Consider the following 27673-nt stretch of genomic DNA (forward strand, 5'->3'; position numbering starts at 1 on the left):
AATTAACCTGGGATTCTAGAAAGCTTTTTAATTACAGTGTATCAAGAATGAATGCTATGAAGAAACTGAGGAGGAAAAATGACTTGATATGTTCTTCAGCTTTTCAGATTTTCCTTCTGCATACAGTGCTTTTTAGAACTGAAGAGCATTACAGGGAAAGAAGACAAAAAGAAGAAAGCTCAACCTGATAAAGCAATGCTTTAAAATGTAGCTGGGTTTTTAGGTTAGACCTGAAACATCAAAATCACATATTCTAAAGAAACTTTATTGTCCTATGATAAACCTGTTGCCCTCAAGTTGATTCTGACTCCTAGTGATCCTATAGGACAGAGTAGAACTGTACCATAGCGTTTCCAAGGAGCAACTGGAGAATCGAACAATCGACATTTTGGTTAGCGGCCAAGCTCTTAACCACTGCACCACCAGGGCTCCATTGTCCTACGATAGCTGTTTATAATAACAAATATTCATCTTTCTGCCAAGTCCTGATTTCTGAGGAATTGAATGATACAGTTGCAAGAAAAAAATAATGATGATATAAAATATAAACTTCTTCCAAAAAGGAAATGGATAAAAATAGTGCCAGGAAAAGTCTATTCTACAGGAAAGACCCTCTTAGATAACGGATATTTCTACACTCAAGTATTATGTTAACAGTTCTTTGTAGGATGGTTGAGGCAGGCAGGAAATGAGAAGTAATGAATAAAAGTGACAGCAAAATGTGCGAGAGTCTTTGGACAGGTCTCTCTAGTAGGGAAGGAGAAAGACCAGCTTGCTACTCTCATAGCAAAGATGGGGAAAATAGAAAGGCAAAAAGGAAACAAATTATGAAAAATCAATCTGCCATATCTAAATAACAAAAAATTAAAAATGACCTTTTAGGTGGTGCAGTGGTTAAGAACTCATCTGCTAACCAAAATGTTGGCAGTTCAAATCCACCAGCCACTCCTTGGAAATCTTATGGGACAGTTCTGCTCTGTCCTATAGGGTCACTATCGACTTGGGGGCAACAGGTTTGGTTTGGTTTTTGTTTTTTAGGACAAACGGATTAGAAAAAAAAAAAATGGAACCCCCACTCCCAGAAACAAATGATGGAGGCAAATACCAGAGAGGATTGAGAAAATTATTTGCTTCTTTGAGATCATATAGGACATCTGTCCATCTCTGATAGTAGTCAAATGAGGATCAACAAGCAATGACAGGGACAGACAGCCCTGAAGTTATGGTTATGGCTAATGATGTTTGGTAGCAAAATCTCCTTTTTGCCAGTTTCCAGATTCTTGTCAGCACGTGCAATCCCATGCTCCTGATTCATTCAAGTCTTTCGATCCTAGTCCCTAATGTGCTGGTTATACTATGAAAAAAAAATACTTAGCCAAAGTAGAAAATTTAATCACAGTTGAGTAATCCATCCTTAGCTCCTTCACACACTTGGATTTCTATAGGATTTAATTAGGAAACCAATCTTGCTGAATGCATCTTCCATTGACTTGTAAATCTACAAGTATGTTGACCTGAATAATGATGGTGGGGCCAAAGTAATGTTGATTAACCAACTCTGACTAAATAAATTGGGGTTCTGATTTTTCATCTAAAAGAGGATTCAATTTTTCTTTGCAGGTTTTCCGTTTGTTTTTTAATGCTGTTTAACTCTGAGTGGAGTTCGCAAATTGTCATCTCTAGGAATAAAAGACAGTAGAAGATATAACTTTAAATTTAGTATATTTTCCTGAATTTACCAATCTTTCTTGTTCAGTAAAGGGCTTCCTATTGGGCAGTCTGCTCAGTGGTCTCACTGCCAATTTCACTTTTTGCCATTTAAGAAATGCATTGACTAGGAGCCCAGATTCAGGTCCAACAGCATGCCTTCTTTGGTGCTTTTCTCTCACTAATAAGGCTTTAGTAGGCTGCTTATCTCTAGTTTGCCGTGATGGCTTATCTTATAATAGAGAAACTATTAAAGCTTCTCATTACGAACTCATAACAATGGCACAGACTTAAGTGACCATTTGCCGAATCTATTCCTCTTTTCTTCCCTGGCTACTTATTTTGGGTCAAATCAGACACAACTTGTCTTAAGGACCATGCCTGTTGAATTTTTAGAAGCATACATAAAAAATTCAAGTCAACCCTTCTTCCATTTTATCTTGATTTTCTGCCAATCATATGTGTTTATTAGAAAATCTGTAGATGAATAAGCAAGATGTTTACTCAACATTTTAATTATGTTCCAGGCACATTGCAAAGCATTTAAAATACACATTGTGCAGTAAGCTTCAAAATAGCCCAATGAGGTAGGCATAACTATACCCATTTTATAGAGGAGGCAATAAGCTTATGAAGAAGGTTGAATAACATTTCTTATGTCATCCAATGAGTTGGAATTGGAGCTGGAAATCCATAAGCCTTTATTCATTCCTCTATGTGTAGTACAGTTAAATATAGGAGGATGAACAAGACATGGTCCTTCACTTAAAGAAATTTATAGTCTTAGTGGCATTTGATCTAGATCTGGAATTGTGTTTGGGATTTCAACATGGGATGAGGGCATATCAGACAGAATATAACAATATTAGTCTTATTTCCTAGTATTAACATTGAAAATACACAAACTAATGGATTTTGAACGGAAATAAGTGGGGGAGGCAGAAGGAAGATGATGCCTCCACTTAACTCCAAGTACTCCAAATAAGATAGATTTGATTTAGAGGTCAAGTTCAAGAGCGTCTTGGCCACTCTTATAACCAATTCTAATATCATCACCAGGTGAGGGGGAAAAAAATTGACTTTTTCTGGGAACTGAGTTCTCAGAGATAGGCAACTTTGACCAGTTGTAAGTATGTGGGAGGAAGGAGAGAGAAGTGGATAAAGAGAAATCCAGAAGAGAGTTTTTTTTTCTGCTGGCATCACTCAGGGAATAAGTATCCAATTTTAGAATGAAGGCAAAAGTTAGGCTCATGCTTCTACCAGTTTCAAAAACAGAGGATGATTTTAGTCTCTTTAACAAATAGATTCATCCACAATTGTGGTATTTGGAAAGCATATTAACAATTATATAAAAAGATATTCATTTATAAACTGTTCTTCTTTCTGCGCATATGCAGTTTGCAAGAATATAAGCCTTAATTGTGAATTTACTTGTCACGTGTCTTAGGCTGTTTAATTTCTAAAACTGATTGTTATGAGCATCTTTTTCTTTTTTTGTTGTTGTTAATGACACCAACTTCCGCCTGATTAAAATACAAATGTGAGGGATTTTACATAGCAATTTTAGGTATAGTTTTGAAGATGGATAATTCTTTCTGCATGAAGTTTAAGAAAGAAAATGATAGAGAACTGATTTTCTAAGTTATATGAATAAGAATGAAATGAAATTAATGTGACTATACATTCATGGATTAAATATTAGTAATTTTCTCAAACAATGATTTTAGAGGCTTAAATAAAGAAAGTTGAACTAAAAAAAATTCCAACTTTTTTTAAAATATATTTTTCAAGCAAATACAATTTTTTTTTTTCCTCAGATGCAGGATCAGGATCTGGAGATGGAGGTAGGAATTGCCTTTTTATATATTTAAAGACTTAGAAGTGGATATTTTTGTGAACATGTACTTGGATATTTTCTATTACAAATATCTGAGACAATTTAACATTTTGCGTTTTAGGAACAGAGAAAACATAAAAATAACATTCTTGTTATTAAGTAAATATATATTGCATGCAAATTCTTTGACATATTTATTAATCATACTTAAGAAGTCTATCTCCATCTACCGTCCCTTATTCATTCATGTCTATCTTTGAGACAGACTCGCATAATGTCAAAACTTCCTAACAGTTGCTTCCAAACATATTTGGCAGAACAGAAAGAATTCATGAGGAAATCATTTAAATATTATGTTTTGAAAATATATAACACTGTCTTCAGTTGTCTTCAACAAGACATCAGTATGAACACGTACACAACCATCATGTAGGCAAAGTCAAAATTATCAAATATATAATCTGAAACTAAGGTGGCTTTAGTTTATATAAAAAGATAAACAAAATTTAAGTCACCAAATATAAGGTGTTATTTTTATTTGATGTTGAAAAGTCATATGACATTAGGTCTTTGTTTTACTACTACTAAGAAATTAAGTTTGTTTGTTTTTCTTAGCTGATTTCATATTCCTAAAAATCTTCCCTAGAATTTTGAAAAGAAGAGCTTAGAAGAACAAATTATATCTTAAGGAAAGAGAAAAAGAAAGGAACAATTCCTCTAGTAGATATTTGACCACTGAAATATTCAGAAATTAATCAATTTTTTAAATGTTTCTTTTGGAAGAAATTAGTTATACACAAAATTCTGTATATTTTCCAACTGTTTACTTTTATGTGTAGATTACCTAATTTAGCAGATAATGTGTTAAGATGGAACTGTTCCACTCTTCACAGCAGTATTGACTGCCTCCATAGAGTTTCCTAGGAGCCCTGGTGGCTCAATGGTTAAGCACTTAACTGCTAACCAAAAGGGCAGCGGTTTGAACCCCCCCACCACTCCTCAGGAGAAAGATGTGGCAGTCTGCTTCCCTAAAGATTACAGCCTTAGAAACCCTATGGGGCTGTTCTGCTCTGGCTATAGGGTTGCCAGGAGTTAGAATCAACTTGAGGGAAACAGATTTTCTTTTTCCTTTTTTTAATCTTTACAGGTGCAGATCGCCAGGTTTTTTCTCCCACGTTGCTACTTGTGGGTTCAAACAGCTGACCTTTTGGTTAGCAGCTGAGCACTTAAACATTATGCCATCAGAGCTCCTTGTTAATTTTCTAGCATTTTTAAAAAGCTAAGCTGAACTAAACAAACCACTGCACACAACACAAAGTATCTTCATTGCTGTTTGTGTTAAAGTAGCGCCATGTACTTTTTTCTCCTTGAATCCGTTATCATATCATACATAATTTCTTCACTTTTATTTTGTTTAATAAAAAGAGGTGGCTTATGTTTCAGATACTAGTCCTAGTTTTCATTTGTTCTGATTAGCACATGTAAGTGGAAAGTGAAATCAAACTTACTCTTCCTTATTGTACTTTATATTAAAATCTTTGGTTCATTACGTTATCCTGCAGTCTGAATAAAGCTGATTTTTTTCACAAATAATTTCAATCTCAAGAATGTGAAGTTTATAACTTGCATTTCATGGAATGTGAGTGATACATCATTTGGGAGCCTGTTTCCTTTCCCTGTTTTCTTTTCCTTCTTTTTTTCTTTTTACAATTTCTTTCAATTATAGATGCTTTATGATAACTTGGAGAAAAAATAAAGCAAGTTCTGAAGAGATATTTGCTTTAGGAAAAAAAATATATCCCATTTAATTCTGAGTTGTATTCTAGTAAGTACTGTTGTTCTGAAGATTATGGCAATGAAGATTTACTCCTAGCTGGGTAAACTTTTTTTGGTTTTTAATGAGAGACTGAACGCATATATACATATGGATAAAATTACATTTTTCTAGTCTATGTGTTACTTTGCTCTGAAATACTAATGGTTTTGATTTTCTACTATAGGATGCTAAAATAACTTAAAAACCAGAACCTAAAAACCTAACTTAGAGTGAAATGTGTAAGTTCTATTCACATATCCACTGACCTGTCAGGGTCTACTATACAAAGGATAGATTTACCTCTGTATTCTAATTGAGTTCATATTACCAAAGTATCAGTGTGGCCAGAATAAGTTTCCTTTAAATTAACAGATAGTGATTGAATTAACTGTGATTGTTTGGCTAATCTGATCATCATAACCATGATTGTTCTAAATCTTAGGATATATTGTTCCCAATAATATGTACTTAGTTAATAATTGGGGTATTTGCAAGAACTTTGGGTGGCTAATCTTTATTTTTCTAATTCTTTGTTCTAAGAAGAGTTAATATAACTCCCAAACGGAGTACATTGATCTGAATAGTGAAGTGAACAAATTTACTTGCAAAACATTGATAATGTGTGACTATCACAGATGATATAATTAAACCTCCAAACCCAAAATCATTTTAAAATACATCATTTTTTACTATTTTTTCAGATTGTCTTAGGTTTTTTAAATGAATGCATATTGCATTAGCAATGAAGATTAGATCTTATTATTCTTAAAATAATTTAAGCTTAGTCTGTTTGCACAAAAGCATGTATGCCATTTACTGCATTTGAGAACATTTTTACTACAGTATAAAAGGGATATAAAGGTTTCATTAAATTTATGTTAACTTGTCAGTACTCATTTTATAGGGAATTTTAGAATCATTAACCATTGATCTGTTTACGCTGGTGAAACAATTGGAATAGCTAACCTGATTCAGGTAAAACAAGTTTACTGTGTCTCTAGTATGCTCTGCGAATGTGCATTCCTTCCTAAAGGCAGTTTTAGAATAATAAGAAACAAACACTGCAAACAAGTCTTAAAGGTTGGCTTTTCCCATTTCAGTGACTACATATCTTCCTTTAGTATTCAAGAAACTCATTAATACAAAGAATACTTCTGTATTATTAGTTTTGAACATAAAACTTGCTGTTTATTGAACTCTGTTTTCAAACAAGAGTAATTGTTTGGAAAGGCATAGCTACATCAAATAGCCTTATTTGGATAGACTCACACTTGACAACCAAAAAAAACTGTAATTAACAGACATGTACTATAGGAAGGTAACATGTGGACCAAATTCCAAAGAATTTCAGAAACTGAAATTGAAAGAAAGGGTGTGGTGTTTCAAGTACTTATATACATGGAGATTTAATGTCATAAATAAGAAAATGGGTGTGTGTAGGAGTGATAATAACATCTTATCCACTCACAGGCCTCCTTAAGCAATAAATACTGCAGTAAAGTAAGAAAAAGTATTAAAGGAGCCTCCTCTCAAAATCCAAGTGTGTGCGGGTGGTTGAAGGATAATTTTTAACCCCTGCTTTTCTTCCAAAGTCTCTCAATCGTATTATAAAAAATGAGACTATGAACATTTTCCATTACACTCTTTGAAAACTATTTCTAGAAAGATTAGATTTTTGTTATCTTTCTTTTAAAAAGTCCAATAAAATGAACATCATATTCCAACTATTAAAATAATTGTTAAATGTTAGTAAATGTGTTATGCTGTTATAAAATTAAAACACCAAACCAATTGCCATCAAGTCGAATTCTGACTCATAGCAACCCTATAGGATAGAGTAGAACTGCTCTATTGGGTTTCCCAGGCTGTAAATCTTTACGGAAGCAGATTGCCACATCTTTCTTCCATGAAGCGGCTGGTGAGTTTGAACCGCTGAACTTTTGGTTAGCAACCAAGCACTTAAGCACGGTGCTACCAGGGCTCCTTATGCTGCTACAGGTATGGCAAAATCCACAACTGAATCTTTGATTAACATATATGGGCTGTTACAGGATAAAGTCTACAGAAATAAAATGTATTTAATATACACTGCATAGGTACGGTTGTTATTTCATGAGATAAAATAGAGCCCTAGGCCTATTTATACAACCTACATACATTGATGTCAGATATATACAACAACAAGTCAAACTGAACATATGTATATTATCTGGATAATGAAAAGCCTGCTTTTTATTTGAATTATCTGGGTAATTGTGATTTTGATAACTTTTGTGTAAGAAACCAGTTACCACATATTGTTTTTATTTGATGCAAAATTGTGTTGTACAGATTATCTTATATAAAATTACTTAAGATGCCCATAATTTACATGCTTACTTCATATACATTGTGGATAGAACAAGAGGGGTTTACATTGCAACAAATCATAGACCTTAAGGCATTATTTCTGAATATGTGGATTGTTAAAAACTGAGAGTGTTGTGAGAAGTGTGAGAACTTAAAAATCATTTGTAAAAACCTTTTATCCTTCCAATGTGGATCTGATGATATTCAGGAAATCTGTTGAATTGAGCAAGCCTAACAGAACCTGGGTACTGCGGTAAGATATCTGGAGCTATAGAGATAAGTATGACACAGTTCTTTACACTCAAAGAGATTGCATGCAAATTCTCTTCTCAGAACACAATGGGAAAAATTATGATTCTAATTATATAAAGAAAAATAATCCCTTGCAGAAGTAAAATGTTAAATGTACTGTGAATAACAAGGAGTTCAATGTTCATTTCATAAAGTATGCTTATGTAAGGCTAAGTAACTTTTCCTTACCTGTTGCTGTACTTTTACCTGTCCTGACCTGAATCTGCCTTCTTGACCTTACTGTCACCATCAGGTTCTGGCAGGTACAGCGTACCTCACCATGTTTTTTTCTCTGTTGGGTTCACATTACAGCCAAAGTCTGACAGGTATCAGTTATAAGCAGCTTCAGCTGAAATACTGATTCCATAAGGATATTCTACAAAGCATGCAAGGTCTGAGATTCTTCTATAGCAATACATGTGGGGAGAAAGCAGAAACTATCTTGTCTTTTGCTCTTTCACACCTGAGAGCTGCTATTCTGCCAGGAGATGAGTTTATCGCCATCTGAAGCTCAACTGAAATCTCATCTCAGCTTTCCATAGGTTGGAATCCATCTTGCTTTCTCTTCACTGGAAGAGGAACAGTGTTGGGATGGAGTAATGAAATAGGGGTAGAATGAATGAGGCACACGTAATGAATAACAAAATTGGAAAAGTACAAAAAGGAATCAGAAAGAGGGAAACAAAGTGAGAATAACGGAAAATGAAAAGGGAGAAGAAAGAAGCCTTTGTTATCAACATGACTATAGTTTGTTTTCAAAAAAAAAAACACACTTTTTTCTTTCCTTTTATTTCAGTAGAGCAGTAGTAGTCAGTATTTCTAAAGACGATTGCTTGGGAATGTGAAACGGATGCTACAAACTTTTGGCTGAATCACTGATACATATATATATTTTTAAGCATATCTAGAGAAAGAAAATTAATCGTATGTACTGTGATAGTGTGATAGAAATAGCTTTGGATTAGGAATCAAAAGATTTGTATTCTAGACTTTTAACTGGATTGAAGGATGCCTACTTGATTTACTCTCAGTCTCCTTCGAGCTTCATTTATTTTATCAGTAAAGAGAATACTATCAACTTATAGGAAAGATGATTATAATAAACTTAATGCAAAGAACTTTGAACTCCAAAAAATTAAAAAAGAAATTATTTTAATTTTAAATTCATATTACCTTTGCTCTTTACTCCCATTTACCTAAACTAAAAATGTAATTTCTCTGGAGACTTCTATAGAAGTTTGAATCCTTTAACCAGTGATTTTAAGTCGATGGTTTAAAGTATTGATGCTGGGATGATAACAGGAACTCTACAACTCCAATCATAGTTTTTTAATATTTAGAAGTGATAGCTCTGCAATTTGAAAGGAAGTGAAATTACAACATTCGTACACAGTTTGGAAGATAAATCCATCCAAAGCAACTGTGGTTATACAAGAGAAATCAGAAATAGGAAATATTGTTAAAATATCAAAACAGTGAATGGTTAAATGGTTATTCTTCAGACTACAGTGGCAGGAGTATATCCTCCGGGAAAAACCAAAGCAAAAATGGGAGGCATTCACAATATGTAGAATTCTGTATACTTATAAGGAAGCATTTCCATCAGAGTTGTAAGCACTGCAGTTTTTCTAATGAGATTTGAGAAGTTTTTAGAAAGAGATTCTTTTAAAATAGATGTCAGAACATGAATTAGATAAATCTGTAAGAATGCTATACTCATGTATAATTATTTGTAAAAGATTCTGTGGTTTATAAAAACACTATCATAACATTATTTAATCGCAACAACGGCCTTTGAATGTGTAGATGAAGATCAGAAAGGAGGAACATCTTACCCAGTCACAACAGTAAATGTGGTAACTAAGGCAATTCTCAAATTTCAAGAGGGAAGGAAAATATAGTATTTTCCTTATATACAGTATTTATATTATATAAAATATAATATGAATATGGATGGAGTATATAAACCCTAAGAGTGATGGGAAGATGAAAAGAGAAGATAAATTCAAGTTCATTTGGGATAGTAGAAAGTCTTTAACCCATTTGCCTTGCCCAGACTCCCACCAAGAGTTAGCAGAGTAAACAAAAAAGTTTAGACTTTGAAAAAGGCAGATATCCCCAGGATGACTCTGTTTCCTTACCTGAATAGTCCTGTTCTTGGTGGCCAGTATCCCATTAATTATACCTGTTTGCAACAACTACACCAGACCCCGTACCCTGTGGTTTATATAAACCATAAATTCTTTCAACAATCTTATGAGATGTTATTATCCCATCTCCTTACCACCTGTCCACCCTCACTTTTACTTTTGAAACCATCCATTCTGTCCAATCTAGAACTTACGAGGTTTTGTTGTCTGTTATCTGAGTTAGTCATACTCCTCAGTTCATGGCACATGGTTACCATCTATTCTAGTCTGTTACTTTTGCCCTTCATATCCCACTCCTAAACCTGTTCCTTTTCTGCTGTAAGTATTCAAGCTAAGGTATTTGATATACTTTAAATTCTTGAAAAGATGGATAGATGGATGGATGATGGATGGGTGGATGGATGGATGGATGGACAGTTAGACACCATGGCTGTGTGAGTGGGTGGCAGCAGTAGATAGGGTTAAAAGCACACACTCTAGAGCTAGGCTCTGTGGGTTTGATCCTGGCTTTACCACCTACTAGCCATGTGACCGTGGACAAGTTACTTAACCTCTCTGTTACCAGTCTCTTCATCTGTGACCCAGGTAGGGTTTCTGGGGAAGTAGACTCTAAGGTTGAGATTTGCCTGTAAAAAGTTTACAGGTAGTACATCTTTGGAAGGGAAAAAAGCAGGAATGGAAAGAGGGAGGAGTTGAACTAATGCAACCAAAACAAAGCCTCAGCAGACAGAGCACTTGGAGAGATTTCAAGATGGGATTATCCCTAGGAGTTGTCCTGAATCGGGAGAAGGGGTTGGACCTTCACATCCCCACAATTGGTTAGTTATTCAAAGTGGGTGACCCCAAGAAGGGAGTGTTGCCATGGGCCAGATGTCTCTCTTCAGTTGAGAAGTAGACCGGGAGAGGGAGCTGAGGAGGGAAAATGTGGACATTGCTTCATGTTATTCACTAACCAGTAACCAGTTGCCACAAAGTCAGTTAAGACTCATAATGACCCCATGTGTGTAAGAGTAGAACTGTGCTCCACAGGGTTTTTAATGGCTGATTTTTTGGGGGGAAGTAGATCACCAGGCTTTTCTTCAGAGGTTCTTCTGGGGACACTCAAGCCTCCAACCTTTCTGTTAGCAGCTGAGCACTTTAACCATTTTCACTACCTGACGACTCCACTACAATCTATAAAATATCAACCAATGAACAAAACAGACAAAATCCCTGCACTGGTAGAGCTTATTTTTTGTGAGGAGAAACACAAAACAGTAAACAAATAAGGAGAAATACAGGTTGTCAGATGGTAATGAGTGCTCTGGATGAGGGGAAAAGTGGGATAGGAACTGGTAGGGGGAGGTTTGCTACTTTGTTTGAGGTGGTCTGGGAAGGCCTGAAGGAAGATAAGAAGGATGTGAAGGAGCAAGCCTTGTGGATAACTGAGGAAAGGAGCTTCTAGGCAGAAGGAACTGCAAATGCAAAAGCTCTGAAGCTGGTGCATAGCTGGGGTGCCCCAAGAAGACCAAGGACATTAGTTGGACTAAAGTGAGCAAGAGGAGGCTTGGTGGGAGAGGAAGACAGGTGGGGTTGACCTTGCTCTTCCTCTGTGTGAGCTGGGAGGCATTGGAGGGTCTGCAGCAGAGGAGTCATGTGATCTGACTGGTGATTTTCATAGATCACTGACTGCTATGTTGAAGTAAGGGAGCTAGCAGGGAGACCTGCAACCAGAAGAAAAAAGTTCAGGTTTCTTTTTAGGGGCTTTCTTTGATTTTCAGGAGTTTGTGTTATATTCTCTAGAGTATTCCTTGTCTGTCTTGGACATACCAATCTGCCACCCATCTAAAAGAGATTGTCTGTGGTCCTTTATTGAATAGATATCATAGCGTTTGCTGTAGTAGAATCCATTCTTCCATTCTTTTCTTCTGTCTCCCTTTAGGGTTTTTTTTCTTTTTTAATTGGGGTTTTATTAAGGATATTCTTCTTCTGTTTTGATATATTTGAGCAAGCAAAGATTCCACTTGTTACCAGACAGTATTTAATGCACGAGAATCTCTGCATGCTGCACTGCATGCCAAATTGCACTGAATCTGTTTCAAATTTGGGTTTGAAAATATAGCTCTTTTCTTTACTGCACTAAATGTACAATACATCTTGTAGCATATGATTTTCAATGTGTACTTCACAAAGAGCAATTTCATTTTCTCTGGTAAATTACACACTTGTTATAGCTTTGGGATTAAAAAATAAATCCAGGAATAAATAGAAAACAATATGTTTAAGTAATGTTAGCATCCTGGCTCAATGAGTCAAACCACAAGAATTATTCCGGTGTCTGTTAGTAAACTGGTTCTGACAAATCCCTTAGTTTCATATTCCTTGCTGATACCTCTGAGAAGAACAAAGAGGGAATTAACTGGATTTTAAATAAGGTTGTCCTGGTGCTTGCAAGAACCCATTCTGCAAATAGATCATTTAAACTAGATCTATTCCTAATTAGATAATAATTCTTATAAACTTAATTTTTCCCCATTCTCTCATTTTCCAGCTGTTTCCTTATTCCTTTATCCTAGAGTTCAACTGACTAGGTGGCTGTTCTGTCATTATCTTCTTTTGGTGACAGCCAAAACAGAAGGATTGTATTAGTGGGATCAGGTAGCATAGGAACGTTATCTTTACAACTGCATCCACACAAAATGGTATACTCTGCACATATTGGTCCTGGCTAAATTGGGAAGTTTTGCATTATCTTGTAAGCACTGAGATAGGGCTAGAGTTATTCCAGATAGTCTGACAGTCCTCTCCAGAGACCATAGCACTAACAGAAAAACATGACCTTTGACGAGTAGAATTTCTGACACATTGATTTAAGTGGCTGTGATGGAAACTTGATGCCAAGACTTGCTGGGCTATAGTGTCATCTTTTCTGGTCTCTTCAAGCTTTGTGATGTACTTTGAGATCTAATCCTCAGGGTTAGATAATATTACAATGTTGAGGATTTTATTCAGTTATTCAAAAAACAACTGTAATAGCATGTTGAATGTGGTTATCTTGGAAAGTAGGTGTTACTTTTAAATATAATTAAAGAGAAACACAGCTGACAGATTAGAGGAAAAGGAAATTAGCAGTAGAATTATCATACTCATCTTAAATAGCGGTATGACATTAAATGGTTACATTCTGAAACCTCACACTCCCATTTTCGTTGAAGTCCATGCTGTCCATCATCATTCAAGGATCGATTTAGGAAACTCCCTTAGCCATTCACTAAAAGGGAGCTCCCTTATGTCAAACTCTGCATTGAAATAAAATTTAGCAGAGTTGTAAAGCAAGTCCAATCCAGTAAGTCGGCACGCTTTGTGGATTTTCGATTGTGAATTGTTCTCACACCTTCTTCTATATCTCCAGACCCTCACCAATCCACTATTTCAGGCCCTAGTCATCTCTTGTCCATAGCGTTGTTAAAAAAAAAAAAAAGAAAGAAAGCCTCCTAACAAGTATCCCTGCTCCCAGTCTTGTCATCCAAACGTTTTTTCTTAGTTCCACAGTTAAAATGATCTATATAAAATTCTTCTCTAAGCATATCACTCCCCTGCTTATAACCCAACAACAGCTGCCCACCATCCTTAGACTAGTGGTCAATCTTCCCTGTAGTGGATACAAAGACTTCCAGAACTGATCTAGTGCCTGCTTCTCCATCCTCATCATTCATTTTCTTCACCTTAGACTCTAAGCCCAGTACCTTTTCACTGAGCGTATTCCACTGGAATATGCAGTTGATTTTATGTCTCTGTGCTTTGCTACTGCTCTTCTCTCTTCCTGGTACATCTTCCCATGTTTTTGCCTACATAATATTCATCTTCCAGGACTAAACTGGAGATTAACTTCTTCAGGAAGATTTCTGTTAACTCCCTAGTTGGATTAAATGCCCCTTTTCTATGCCAACTAAATTCTGGTTTCTTTTTGTATCACTAACCTGATTCATTGTAATCATCTGTGTGTGTGTGTGTGTGTGTGTGTGTGTGTGTGTGTGTGTTTATTTCTGAGATAATTCCTATTGATACCCCTTTGTGCAGAACATAAGGCCTGGTGATTAGTAGCATCTCAGTAAATATTTACTCAGCTGACCTAAAATTCTAACACTATCTAATAAGAAAAAAAGATCACTTGAATTGCCAAAAGTTTCCATTTACAGTTTAAATTATTTGTAATTTTAAGATAAAAGTTGAATGTGAAGGGCTTAGTTTTTTAAAAATAACCGTAGAGTTGTTTTAATGTCATAGAAGAGGATGGGGGGGCAGTGGCGGGTATTAATAGCATAATGCATCCCACTAAGAATAAGGCAAGAAGATTATATTGACAAATCTCAACCAGCCTCAAAAATAACAACTGGCTTACGTATCCAGGACTCAAAGAAAATGAAAGGAATCCAATGAGAGTCTAGTAAAAATAAGGCTGCAAGCTTAGCCTTGAAAGCTTTTCTTTTGTATTTCCTTTATTTTTGAAGTACATGGCTCCTGAATCTAGTATATTAACTTGTTCACTTGTTATCTACCTTATTCTCTAAAAGTGGTGTGCAGAGGGAAAAAAAAATTGAAGTTATTTTAGGATTCTAGTTAGTTTCTAGGTAATTGAGGCAATTTTACCCTATGTGAATACTTTATTCCACATCCAAATTACTTATTAAAATACCCAATGACTTTGGCCACAGAATAGAATAATTTTGAAATTCATTTGATGCCTCCATTTAATTTTGACATTGAACCGGTGTGGAAAAAGCAAGTATTTTCTGAGTTTTCAAGGAATTATGATCATTATCCCACATAAAATGTACTTTACTCGTCAAAGAATATTACTTGGAAAATTAAAAAAAAACCTGCATATTAGTTCCTCACATGTAGAAAGCCTATTACTTTAATAAGAGAGTAAACCTGTGTGAGTTTCAGCCTTTAACTGATAAAATATGTAAGGATATTGAAGGAGGAGGACAATGGAACCTCCATATGGTGATTTTAGAGTAAGTTACATCACTGTGACCAGACTGAAAATGAAGAAGCAACCAATGGAGTGTCCTAGAACTGTGCCTGGCATGTAATAGGTGCTTGATATTTGTTAAACGAACAGGTGGATAAATGAACTGACAGGGCAGTGATGTCAATTGCTATCATAGCAATTAATTGAGGCATGTGTGAACATGGAGGACAATCTACTTTCCAGTAACTGCCAACTGTTGCCCTCAACTTACTTAGAGTTGGCGTTAGAAATTCAATAATAGGTTTTCCTTAAGAAATCTGCAAAGTTTCTCTAGCTTCTCCCACCACCTGGAAGTCAGAGCATGTATTCCTATCCCATGCACTTCTAGTCCATCTATTTTTCACCATCAATGAAACTGAAGCAATGTGGTAATGACTGTGGTCAGATATTAAAAAAAAAAAAAAAAAGTTTAAAGGATAAAAAGGAGAGTTTGAAAAACAAGATATGAGAGCAACCTGATGAAAGAAGAAAGGATTTTTCAGTGTAAAACGTCAAAATTGGAAGGAGAAAGCAGTAATGTTCAACATTTAGTAGAAGAGTTTTAGGGTACAGTAAGGGGAAAGAGGATAGCTTTGATGCTTCGCTAGGCTGTATTGCCTTTTCTAAGTTCCGGCTCTTAATATTTCTTTACGTTTTAACACATATAACATTTGCTTATAAATACATTCCTCTCCTCAATTATTTCTATACTGCTAAGACATATGTTTTGAGAAGAAAATCAAAGAAAATGTGTTCCAGACACAGATTTCCTTTCTAACTCGACTGTACACAAGTACACATTTCTCTCACCCATCTAAAATAGCACTTAATTCTGCCAGAGGAGATTTCATTAGAAAAATAAGTTCCGTTCTTGCCAGACAAGACAAAGGTTAAAATCAATGTTTCAGACCGCTGAGTAGGAGATGTATACAACATTCCCTTACCCCAGTACTTCTTAAAATGTGTTCTGTGGAACTTAAATGACTCAAGATGCTACTGTACTAAAGGGTTTTCTAGTTAAGTGAGGTTGAGAAATGCAGCATATTTTGACTCTTCCAGAGAGTTACATACAGGGACACCAGTTTCTCCCAGTTTACCCAGAACTCTCCTGGTTTTTGCACTGAAAGTCTTGCATCCCAGGAAACTCCTCAATCCTGTGCAAAGTGGGACGGTTGGTCAACCTAGTCACATGTAAAAGACGCTAAGAATTCTTGCAGTGAAGAAGTATACTAAATTTTGTTTCAACAGTGTTTTTCAAATACCTGACCATGAATGTTTTTTCAATGAAGATATTAAAAATAAAAGTACTTAGTATTCTATGCTACAAACTTTGGGAAATTCTGCTTGAACCCCATCAGTTTGTCTCCTGGTCCCCTGTAGACTTCTTATCGGTCATCTCTCTGTCTCCCTGTGCTGCAGGACATATGGAGACCTGAGGAATTGTCTAGCCATTGTAACTGCTTGGATCTCCTTCTGAACCTTAGACTAAATGTACATAAGCCTCAAGCTTGAGACTCTAAAAGAATTTCTATATAGAAATCTTTTTTGTCACTTTCAAATTATCTTCCTTTCTCAGTCTCTTCTACAAGTATTTATCATCATAATACGAATCTTTTGGGAATTTCTTCTGGAAGGTATCAAGTTATAAGAAAAATATTTTAAAAGGTCTGTATTTCAAGATCTTTTGTCATTACTTTTCACCTACTAACAGCGTGAGTCTTGAATAAATATATGTGGTGTTACTAAATTTCAAAAATTAGTAAAGAGTTTTGAGACTTCCATTATATGACAGCACAGGCACTCAGTTGACTCATCTGATCTCTCCCGCCATAAGAACAATGATATCTGAGGGGAAAGAGGGAGAATAGTTTAAGGAGTAAGGCACCTAGAGGGCACTGGTGGGTCAAAGGTAGAATTCTTGCCTTCCACGTGGGAGACCTAGTTTTCATTCCTGGCCGATGTACAACACGCACAGTCACCACCCATCTGTCAGTATAGACTTGCATGGTGCTATGATGCTGAACGGGTTTCAGCAGAGCTTCCAGACTGAGACAGACTAGGACAAACGGGCTGGTGGTCTACTTCTAAAAATCAGCCAATGAAAACCCTATGGCTCAAAATGGTCTGAACCACAACCGAGGACCGAGTAGCGTTTTGTTTTGTTGTTCATGGGTTGCCATGAGTTGGACGCCGACTCAACAGCAGCTAACAACAGCGAAGGCAAGTAGAAAGGTACAAACATTTTCAACGTTTGAAATGAGAAAAGAAGTTCAAATTCAGAGCTGCTTAGTTCCGCTCTACCATTTATTTTTAACCAATAGTTAAAGGCTTCATCTGGTTGAAAACATCCTATGCTTCTTTCTGCATCACAAAATAATGACAGGTACCTCTTCTTTCACCTGCAGAACAAGTGTAGAAGACAAAGCCCATTTCAGGGAACTCCAAAGCATTGACAAAATGAAGTTATGGAAGGTGGCTTTATTACATTTTATAATGTTTTAAAAATGTATTTGTTTCAACCAAGACTTAAAATTTTCTAAGTTTCAAGATTTTTTTTCCCTAGCTAGTTTTCAGCTTCTAATATCTGAGAATTAAAAAGTAATATTTATGGCATTTTTAGAACACAGTATTTACCTATAATGCCTAAAGGAGCATTCCTTTTGACAGAGTTTCTAATTTTTGTACCCCTGGGACAAGACCACTCAAAAGAAAAATGCAGTAGCTGCATAGTACTCCCTGAGGTTACTGAGGATAAAAAGGAATAAATGGAAAAGTGCTTCAAATAGTCTATTATTTTTAGGTGTGCTGCTTTCAAACTGGGAAGTTATAAAAACACTGAAAAGACACATCAGTGCTAATTTACAAAAATAAATATATATATATATATATAAATTGCATGAGTCACTAAAGTTCATACAGCTTATCTTCTCCAGTTATTGATAAGCCCAATGTAACACTCTAAAGACTAATCTATTACTGTTTTTCTGTTACCACATTTATAATGAGGACCTACTATGTGTTACAGCAACATATGAAATATTTGCTATAACTCTTCAAGAAAGACATATCAGATCCATTTTCTAATGAAAAAAATATACAAAGATTAAGTTACTTGTCCAAGACCAGGTACTATGAGTGGCACAGCCAGGACCTAAACTAGTACTTATTGATAATATCATACTCAATACTGTATTATACTGTATCCTGTTGTCGTTGAGTTGATTCCAATTCATGACAACCCCATGTGTTACAGAGTACAACTGTTCCATAATTTTTTTTTCTTTTTTTGGGGGGAGGGTGGGCTATAATCTTTATGGAAGCAGATAACTAGACCTTTCTTCCATGGCCCCGCTAGGTTGCTTTGAACCACCAACCTTTAGCTTAGTAGTTGTGCATAACCCATTTGCACCACCCGGGAAACTCTGTTATACTGTATGCTCTCTTGGTGTTGATAGTATGGCATAATATTATGTGTCAGTCATAGATTCAGAAAAATTTCACATAGAGCTTAATTCTAGAGGGAAGAAACAGACACAAAACAAGCAAATAAACGAGAATATTTCAGAGAGTAGTAATTGTTTTAAGAAAGTAGTACAAAGTGGCTGGGTGTTGTGGGAAGAGTAAAATTTTCACTGAACACCTGAATGGTAAGAACAAAAAAGGTTCACCAAGATCCAGAGGCAGGACATTCAGAGCAAAAGAAACAGCAAATGCCAAGGCCCTGAAGCAGGGAAGACCTTAGTAAAATTCCGAAACAGAACGAAGGTTGCTTGAGCACAGCAATTGAGTGAGAAAATAGTAAGAGAGGAGGGTGAAGAAATGGTAAGGAATTTGGATTTTATTCATAGTGTCATGGAAAGTCTTTGAAAGGGAATAATCTAATCTGGTTTGTATTTTTAAAAGATTACTCTGGCTTCTGTGTGGAGAATGAATTGTTAGGAAGGCAAGAGTGGAAGCAAGGAGACCAGGACAAAGGGTTATTATACTAGAACAGATAAAGAAGATACTTGGTTTCCTGCGGTGGTGGCGACAAACATAGTGAGAAGTTGACAGATATATTGTATCCACACCTACTCAAATAATTTTTCATCCCTTTCTATATTGATATTGGTGTGAACAAAAATGTTACATGCTAATTTAAAGAAGGATATGGAAAGGGGAAGGAAAGAAGATAATCCTGTCATCTTATTTTGCACTCCCCAAATTCGCAGTGCACACTCAACATGAATGAATATGTAGGTTTACTTTTAAGGCATAAAAGTATTTCATAAAGAGCTTCTTTTTAAAAAACTATAAAGTCAATGCATTGAGCCTATTATATTCATCTAGGGTAATTTTCTCAGATTTTCAAGAGGGAAACAGATTGATGTACTTTTAGGGTGGGGGATTTGAGTAGTGGCTTTTCAGAAAAACCTGCATATATTATTTTTCATTTTCCATTTTAAATATATACAATTTAAGTATCATCACTGGTGTGGCAGTAAAAGGTAAAATATAAAAATAGAGAGCTCTACAATTTGGCCTTTAAATGGCTTTACATGTTTATATTCTATGTAGGATATGTAACAGATTGTGATAACAGAATCAGATATAATCAAATTGCAGCCTTACAAATATAGCCAATATCATGAAACAGCTCCCTTCTGCTGACTCAAAGAGTGGGAGTTCTGTTTCTTTCATGGTTTTTTTTTTTTTTTTTCTGTAACATCTTATCACTAGCAACACCTTTGTAACATTTCTCTTGCTTTGTCATTGTGAATGTCCCCACAATAGCACTTTACCTGTATTTGCCATTGATTCTCTCACATTGGATTTTCTCCTCTGGAGACAACTAATTTGAGTGGCTTGAAGTATAAAACCTACTGCTTCTACCTTCAGTTTCCCAGTTCACATAATATAGAAGTTACATTCAAAGGCAGAAAAACCATGTATACGCAAATAGACATAATATAGAAGTTACATTTAAAGGCATGAAAACCATGTATACTCAAATAGACTTTGCTCGACTTCCATGGTGCTACTTCGTTTATTTTATTTCTGTAAGGCCTGCAGTTTTTCACATGGTGCTTTTAGGTTGGGAAATCCAGTATCAATATATAAGTGTTGCTACAGTTAAGCTCTGCTTTTTGCTGTGTTTCGACTGAGATGAGGATGCCAGAGCATCCTTAGAGCGACAGCCATTTAGTTCACTCTGTTCGTCCAGTCTTGGGTGGGGACTTAAAAGGCATTGTCGAATATTTGTAAATGTGCCTTTTGCATTTTTCTTTCACAGAGATTATTTTAAAGTGAGAAGTGTTGTTTTTTGTTTTTTTTAACTTGTTTAGCTTTTCCTCCTCCTTGATGCCAAATGGCAATTCTGTTTTACCCTACAACACACAAAAACTCTCCTTTACTGGATTCACGAAGTGGGAATAGTGTTGTACCAGTAGGGGGAGCTCATATCATGCCTATCTTATGGGTTGTAGAAAAGCTCATTTTGTAGGTTTGTGTAGTTAGGGTAGAGCTATTTTAACTTTAAAACCAGCAAAGATTATGTTTTAGAATAAAAGTTATTTTCTCCAGTTGAATAGTTAAAATTTGCTAAAGTTGTTCTGAACCACAGTTAAGAGTTTAGGTGGCTTTGCTTAATGACTCTGCATGCTTTGGTTGAATTTTTCAGAGAAGGCTTTAAAACATGTCAAGGGATTTCTTTCCTGGTATGTATTATCAAATTGCTTTCCTCCATAAATAGTTGACAGAGCAGGTGATTTAGAGTCTGGTTTGTTTTAGACTATAGGTCAAGATAAAGATGGCATGTACAGAAGTGAGTGGCATTGGACATAGAGTTAGATGGATACCACTCACACTCTTAAAACTTGCTTTTCTCGCAAATGTCTCTTAACTTTGCTTTTGGGTCATTTGTCTTTCTCATCAAATTGGCATCCAGTATAGTCTCACAAGCATATTATAATGATTCCAAAAACCCCAAAACCAAACCAGTTGCCGTCGAGTTGATTCTGACTCATAACAACCCTATAGGACGGGGTAGAACTGCCCCATAGGATTTCCAAGGAGTGGCTGGTAGGTAACTTTTATCAAAATCAGTAAGAAATCAGAGCCTGAAGCATTGTCTATCCACTTTTTTCTTCTTCAAGTTTGTTATAGCTGTCCTTTGAGTTGTCAGCATCTTTCAAAATATTGTTTGTAATTTGGGAATCTCTAACATGGTGGACTTTAATCAACTTATTGTGCTGAATGTACTTCCCTACTCCCCTAGCATTTGATGTGTTCCCAGGAAGTGAAGAAAGAGTAACACTTCCTCTCTTTGCTCATTTCTTACACTTTATTGACTACCTATTTAATGGCTGACACTGAGTGAGAGACCAGAGATTAAAAAATAAAAGATGAACAAGACTGGTCTTTTTCTGCCAGCAAAAAAATTCCTGGCCCAGAACCAACTCATGGTCTAGTCAATTCACCATTTAGTGTGTTGGGAAAAGAATGATCCCAAAGCCCATGTTTCCTTCATCAGAAGCAAAGGTCACAGTTGTCTCCATGCTGGTCCAAATGTTTGATTTTCAAATTATTTCTAACTCAAACCAGTTAAAAAATTGCTTACATGTTTTATAACAAAATTGAAAGTCTTTTAATTTGAATGTGTACAATGCTTGTGGCGCAGTGGTTAAGTGTTCAGCTGCTAAGCAAAAGGTCAGCAGTTCAAATCCACCAACCGCTCCTTGGAAACTTTATGGGGCAGTTCTACTCAGTCCTATAGGGTCGCTATGAGTCTGAGTCAACTCTAGGGCAATGGGTTTGGTTCTTTGGATTTACTTATTAAAGGAGCCCTGGTGGTGCAGTGGTTAAGCACTTAGCTGCTAAAGGGAAGTTCAGTGGTTCGAACCCACCGGTTGCTCCTTGGGAGAAAGATGTGACAGTCTGCTTCTGTAAAGATTACAATCTTAGAACCCTACAGGACAGTTCTGCTTTGTCCTGTAGAGTTACTATGAATCAGAATAGACTTGATGGCAATGGGTTTACTTACAAAATCACTTCAATCATACAATTTTTACCTAAATTAATATGTTATTTCCTAAGTTGAAGCTGTGTGGAAACACTGGTATGGAAGTTGGAGGAGGAAGGGGAAAAGAATGTGAGGTGACATGGGAAGAGGATACTGGGAGACAGTAAAATGTTCCCAGGCATTTACTGTTTCCTCAGGGTGAGTTCCACAATTGCCTAGCAATTTTCTAGCAATAAAATAGCTGTCCTGCGGTTGATAAGCCTTTAGCATGACAGAATGATGACCCTAGACTGGATTCTTAGATTTAAATAGCTCTTTGGTTCCCACAAGGCAAAGCTCATTTCTCCTCTCTCCCCTCAATACAGGCTTTCTTCTTTGCTGTCAACGTTACTCTCACTTTTATGCTTACTTGCCACCGTATTACTGCTGCTGCAGCTGCCTCTTTCCCTTATTTTTCCCACTTCTCTTTTTTCATGTATCTTCTTCTACTTGTCTTGGATTTACCTGAAAAGGCTGGCTCTATAAACATTGTCTCTCCTGCATGAGAAGACCATAGCAGTGTGGCAAAGCAATTATAGCATGGAACACCTATAGCTTCAGCTTCAGGGCCCCTCTCTCTCCACAGGCCCCTCCCAATCCTCTATACATAGGTGTGCATCTGTCCATCTTTTTTTTTTTTTTTTTAAAGAAGGTACCCTAAAGTGGTATAAGCTTCAGACTCCACAGAAACTTGGATCTTCCTGTGCCTATGACCTTTAATATTAAGATCCTTGGCTCACTTTTCAATTGCTTTGTTGTTATTTTATTGTTGTTCTGTAGGTAGGTTGTTGTAGACCTGGTTCTGTTCTTAATGAAGTATTTTAATTTTTTTTTTTCTCCCAAGCAGCTTCTTAATCCAAGATTGTGCCCAAATCCTGGTCTTCTAATAAAGTTTAATGGATTTTCAACAATTCTTATAAAATATGCTATCTAAACCTCTATCACTGGAGTAGATATTGTAATACAGATATTACAAAAATGTATTCAACAGTGTGCATAGCATTTGAGCCAAGCAGAATGGTGATACAATCTGATTCATCCAGTTAATTCAGGCTGAACAGTAATTTTGAAATCAATCTCTTTGTGAAATCCACTTGATGCTGTCTCAATTCCGCCCACCTCAAGCTTCCCTCCACCCAGCACACACTTGCTTTACTTCAGAGGCCTAAGGCTCTCAAAATTTTAGAAACATTTCAAGCAAGATGACTTTTTTTCCTGGCAGTAGTACCACAGCGGAAAATATTCCTGGAACACGAAGACTCTGGCCACCATAACGTCTGTCTAAAGCGATTGCTGCAGGAAATGGTAACCCAGTAATTCTCACTTGTCCTCTCCATGGCCTATACAGCACTACCTTCATTGGAAGATTTTCCAAGCTCCCCTCACCATCTTTGCTTTACTTTGGTCTCAGACAAAGCAGAAATTCAAGTCTTTCTTGGTTCAGACTTCCAGGTCTCCAAAGAACTATGTGACAAATTCATTCGTTCATTCAGTAAATGTTTTACGTATCAGGTACTTGTTCATTTTCTGGGGATATAGAGGTGAAAGAAACAGACAATAATGATGTCAAGATGGTAGTGAAGGTTGGTGGAGCAGGGAAGTGGGGTTGGAGATGAAGGCATGGGGAAGGATGATTTAATTATCTAGAGCATTTCCTTGAAATGATCCATGCATTTTCAACACTAAGCAGTTAGGGTAAGCCTTGCTCAAAAGGACTGCTGTGACAGTTCTCTGTATTACCAAATTTTATTAGATTTTTGGTCCATACTGAGGTTGAGCTATACAATGGCAGTACACTGAATATGAAGTCATTAAAAGTTAAGTTTTATGTTATTCTTTTGGGTGTCATGAGTATAGAAAAACCAGCACATTCAGTTCCCGGAATCACAGCTTCATCATAAAGATGAGTCATGGTGAACTAAGGGTCCATATTTTAATGAACCAATCTGTTTACTGTAGCTCATCTAGGCTCAGCAGCAGACTGCCTGGGGAGCATCAGACAATGTATTGTTCAAATGAAGAATCAGTCCCTAATGTTATCCTTCTATCTTGATTCCCCTCTCACCACTATCCACTCTATTCCTTATTGTATATATTTGCCTTGGGGGTTTCCCTTAACTGCAGATAATGGTAACACAAAACAATCTTGATTATTACAGTCGCAATTCCCCATTTGGCATTTGTTAACAAATCAGAACTACCAGATATTTATTATGCATCTATTATATTTACAGCATAGTGGGGTTAGGAAGGAATCTTTATAAAATAATCTCTTGCCCTTCAGGAGGAGCTAACAGTCCTTTAGTAGAACGGAAACATATACAGGTGAAATGATCAGACCAAAAATCATGTTGTGTAGTCACTCAGAAAGGAATGATTGATCTTATGGTAGGTAGTCAACAGGGAAAACCTTGGGATGGAGGTGGGACATGAATTAAACCATCAACAATAATTTAAGTTTTGAGTAATTACCATTTTCTAATTCTCATTCTTTCCTTTTTTTATTCAGAAACAATCCCTCCTAATAGGAAGGTTTATTATTAATTAGTAGATGATGCACAATTATTTTTATTCTCTGTTCCCTGATTGTTTTGTGAGTAGTTCTGGTCATTTTTCTAACTCCAGGGGAGGATTCATACCTTGACTGCTTAGTTGAGTCTCTCACTGATTCTAGGGGTACTGATGAATGGAGAAACAAATTCAGGTCAGAGAACTGTAGTGGAGACAGCAAGATGAAAAATAGTGATTTTTCAGTCTCATCAGTGTAACTATGGGTAATTTATGAGGTTTGTGATAATCTGTGTAAATGTTTTAAATATATTTTGAATATGTTATCTACTCAGTGTTATTTTAAAATATCTTAATAAGCATGAATCATGTGCCAATATGTTACTTTACCAATGGCTAAAATATATGGCTACAATCAGATCTTCTAGTTTTCAGATTAAAATAATATAGTTAGATTTAAAAACCTCTTGACACACAATATATGAGAGCTGTAATCTTCAAAATGTATATCCAAATAAATATAGTCTTTCATATTTGATCCTGTATGAAGTTATAATCACACTTGAACAATAACACCATCATTCCGTAGATTTTTTTAAAATCTATATTTTAGTCTTTCTTATAGAGCCATTATACAACCACATGTATCCATTTTATTACATTAAATTATAGTGAAATTTACATTTTAAAAAATGGTATTTCCCAGCTTGATCTTCTGCCTCATTCATTCATGTAACAAAGTATTTTTTGTGGTACACCCACTCTTACTGTGCCAGAGATGCAAAGATTAATTGTTCATGGATCCTGCCTCTGAGAAATTCACCATTAATGTAACAGGAAAGGTAAGAAGTTGGCAAATGAACAAGAAGGAAAGGAGCATTTGAAACCGAGGGAATGACATGTAAAGACCTGGAAGTGTGGAAGAGCATGCCATTTTGGGGGAATAACAGATGGTTTGGCATGACTACAATGTAATATGTAAGAAGAGAAAGGGTGCAGATGATGCTAAAAAAGTAATTTTAAACCAGACAATGAAGGATTTTTCTTAATCTTAAAAAGAGTTCCAACCAATGACGGCCCTGACAGGGAACACAACAGAGAGTCCCTAACAGCAGGAGAAAAGTGGGGTGCAGAACTCAAATTCTAATAAAAAGACCAGACTGAATGGTCTGACTGAGACTGGAGGAACCCCAGAAGACATGGCCTCAGGACTCTCTGTTAACCCAGAACTAAAACCATTCCCGAACCCAACTCTTCAGACAAAGAATAGACTGGATTATAAGATGTAAAGTGATGCTTGTGAAGAGTGTGCTTCTTAGTTCAAGTAGATATACAGGACTAAATGGGCAGTTCCTGTCCGGAGGGGAGATGAGAAGGCAGAAAAGGATAGGAGCTGGCTGAATGGACACAGGAAACCCATGGTGGAAAGAAGGAGTGTGCTGTCACATTATAGGGATAGCAACTAGGGTCACATAACAATATGTGTATAAATGTTTGTAGAGAGACTAACTTGAGCTATAAACTCTCACCCAAAGCACACTAAATAAATAAATAAGTGAAATGGAAAAAAAAAAAAAAAGATTTCCAATACATCAAAGATTTTATCCGTCCTTTTACGAGAGTCTGGAAGACATTTTGGGAATAGTTTTACTAAAATTTAAGAGAGCAAGGACAGGAGGAACAAGTGGTATAGAAATAGCATATATACTGTCAAAGAGATGCCTATTTTTCGTGAGTTAGTTATTTCCCTTCTTAGTCAACATAATTAAGAAAATCACAGAATACAAGAACTAGCTTTTTTGTGTTTTCATTAAGTTTCAATACTTAAATACATTGTTTTATTATTTTTTTATTTATATACAAGAACTTAAAGAGTTGGTTGGCTGCTAACTGAAAGGTCGATGATTTGAACCCACCAGCTGCTTCATGGGAGAAAGATGTGGAAGTCTGTTTCCATAAAGATTTACCTTGGAAACCCTACGGGGACAGTTCTACTCTGTCCTATAGGGTCGCTATGAGTCGGAATTGACTCGATAGCAGTGGGTCTGGTTTTGGGTTAAGGTTTGGGTTTATTTTACAGATGGGAAAACTGAGGCTCAGAGAAAAAAATAATAATTTTGCCAAAAATCTCCAGGCTACTAAGACACAGAAGCAAAATTCAAACCTATGTCTGTTTGATGCTAAGATTAATAGTTTATACCAGGCTTATATGGTTTATACCAAATTTCCCTTAGTCTTGTTGCTCTTGTTAGCTGCCATTGAGAGTCACCATCTGACTAATGGTAGCCCCATGCACAATGGGATCAGACCATTGTGATCCACAGGATTTTCATTGGTTGATTTTGGGAAGTAGATCACCAGGCCTTTCTTCCTAGTCTGTTTTAGTCTGGAAGCTCTGCTGAAACCTATCCACCATCACAGCAACATTCAAGCCTCCACTGACAGATGGGTAGTGCTTAACCTATATCATATTTGGGAGTGAACACTTCTGTTCTGAAAAAAATTTAACTCCTTCATTAAACTGTCCCAAGTATCAAGTAGGACAGTTGATATTGATTTCCCTAAATCACAACATTAAATACTGAACATTCTGGATGCTTCCAGGGAAAGAATTCCATAGAAATCTAATCTACAACCTTGTTTTTTTCCTAAATTTTATTTATTTTGTTGTTGTTGAGAATATACACAACAATACATACACCAACAGTTTCTACGTATACAATTTAGTTACATTGATTACATTCTTTGAGTTGTGCAACCATTCTTACTCTCCTTTTCTGAGTCGTTCCTTCCTCATTAACATGAACTCACTACCACTTAAGGTTCCTATCTAATCTTTCGAGTTGCTGTTGTCAGTTTAATCCCAAATAGATAGTTCTTAAAAGAGCATAATGCTCAAGGCAGGCCTTTTGCACTAGTTAAGCTAAACTATTGTTTGGTTTTAAGATGACCTCAGGAGATTTTTTTTTTTTTTTTTTTT

At 36.1% G+C, this 27673-nt stretch overlaps 1 protein-coding gene across 3 annotated transcripts in view; it reads left to right on the plus strand.

Annotated features, from left to right (window-relative positions):
- Positions 1-27673, plus strand: part of TMEFF2 (transmembrane protein with EGF like and two follistatin like domains 2) — a 274215-nt gene that overhangs the window by 13174 nt on the left and 233368 nt on the right. For all 3 annotated transcript variants that reach the window (XM_004385575.3, XM_004385573.3, XM_004385574.3), the window contains exon 4: positions 3525-3551. In XM_004385575.3, the coding sequence (XP_004385632.1) occupies positions 3525-3551 (27 nt within the window). The remainder of the gene's footprint in view (positions 1-3524; positions 3552-27673) is intronic.

Source organism: Trichechus manatus, unplaced genomic scaffold (assembly GCF_000243295.1).
Source record: "Trichechus manatus latirostris isolate Lorelei unplaced genomic scaffold, TriManLat1.0 scaffold00142, whole genome shotgun sequence".
Lineage (NCBI taxonomy): Eukaryota > Metazoa > Chordata > Mammalia > Sirenia > Trichechidae > Trichechus > Trichechus manatus.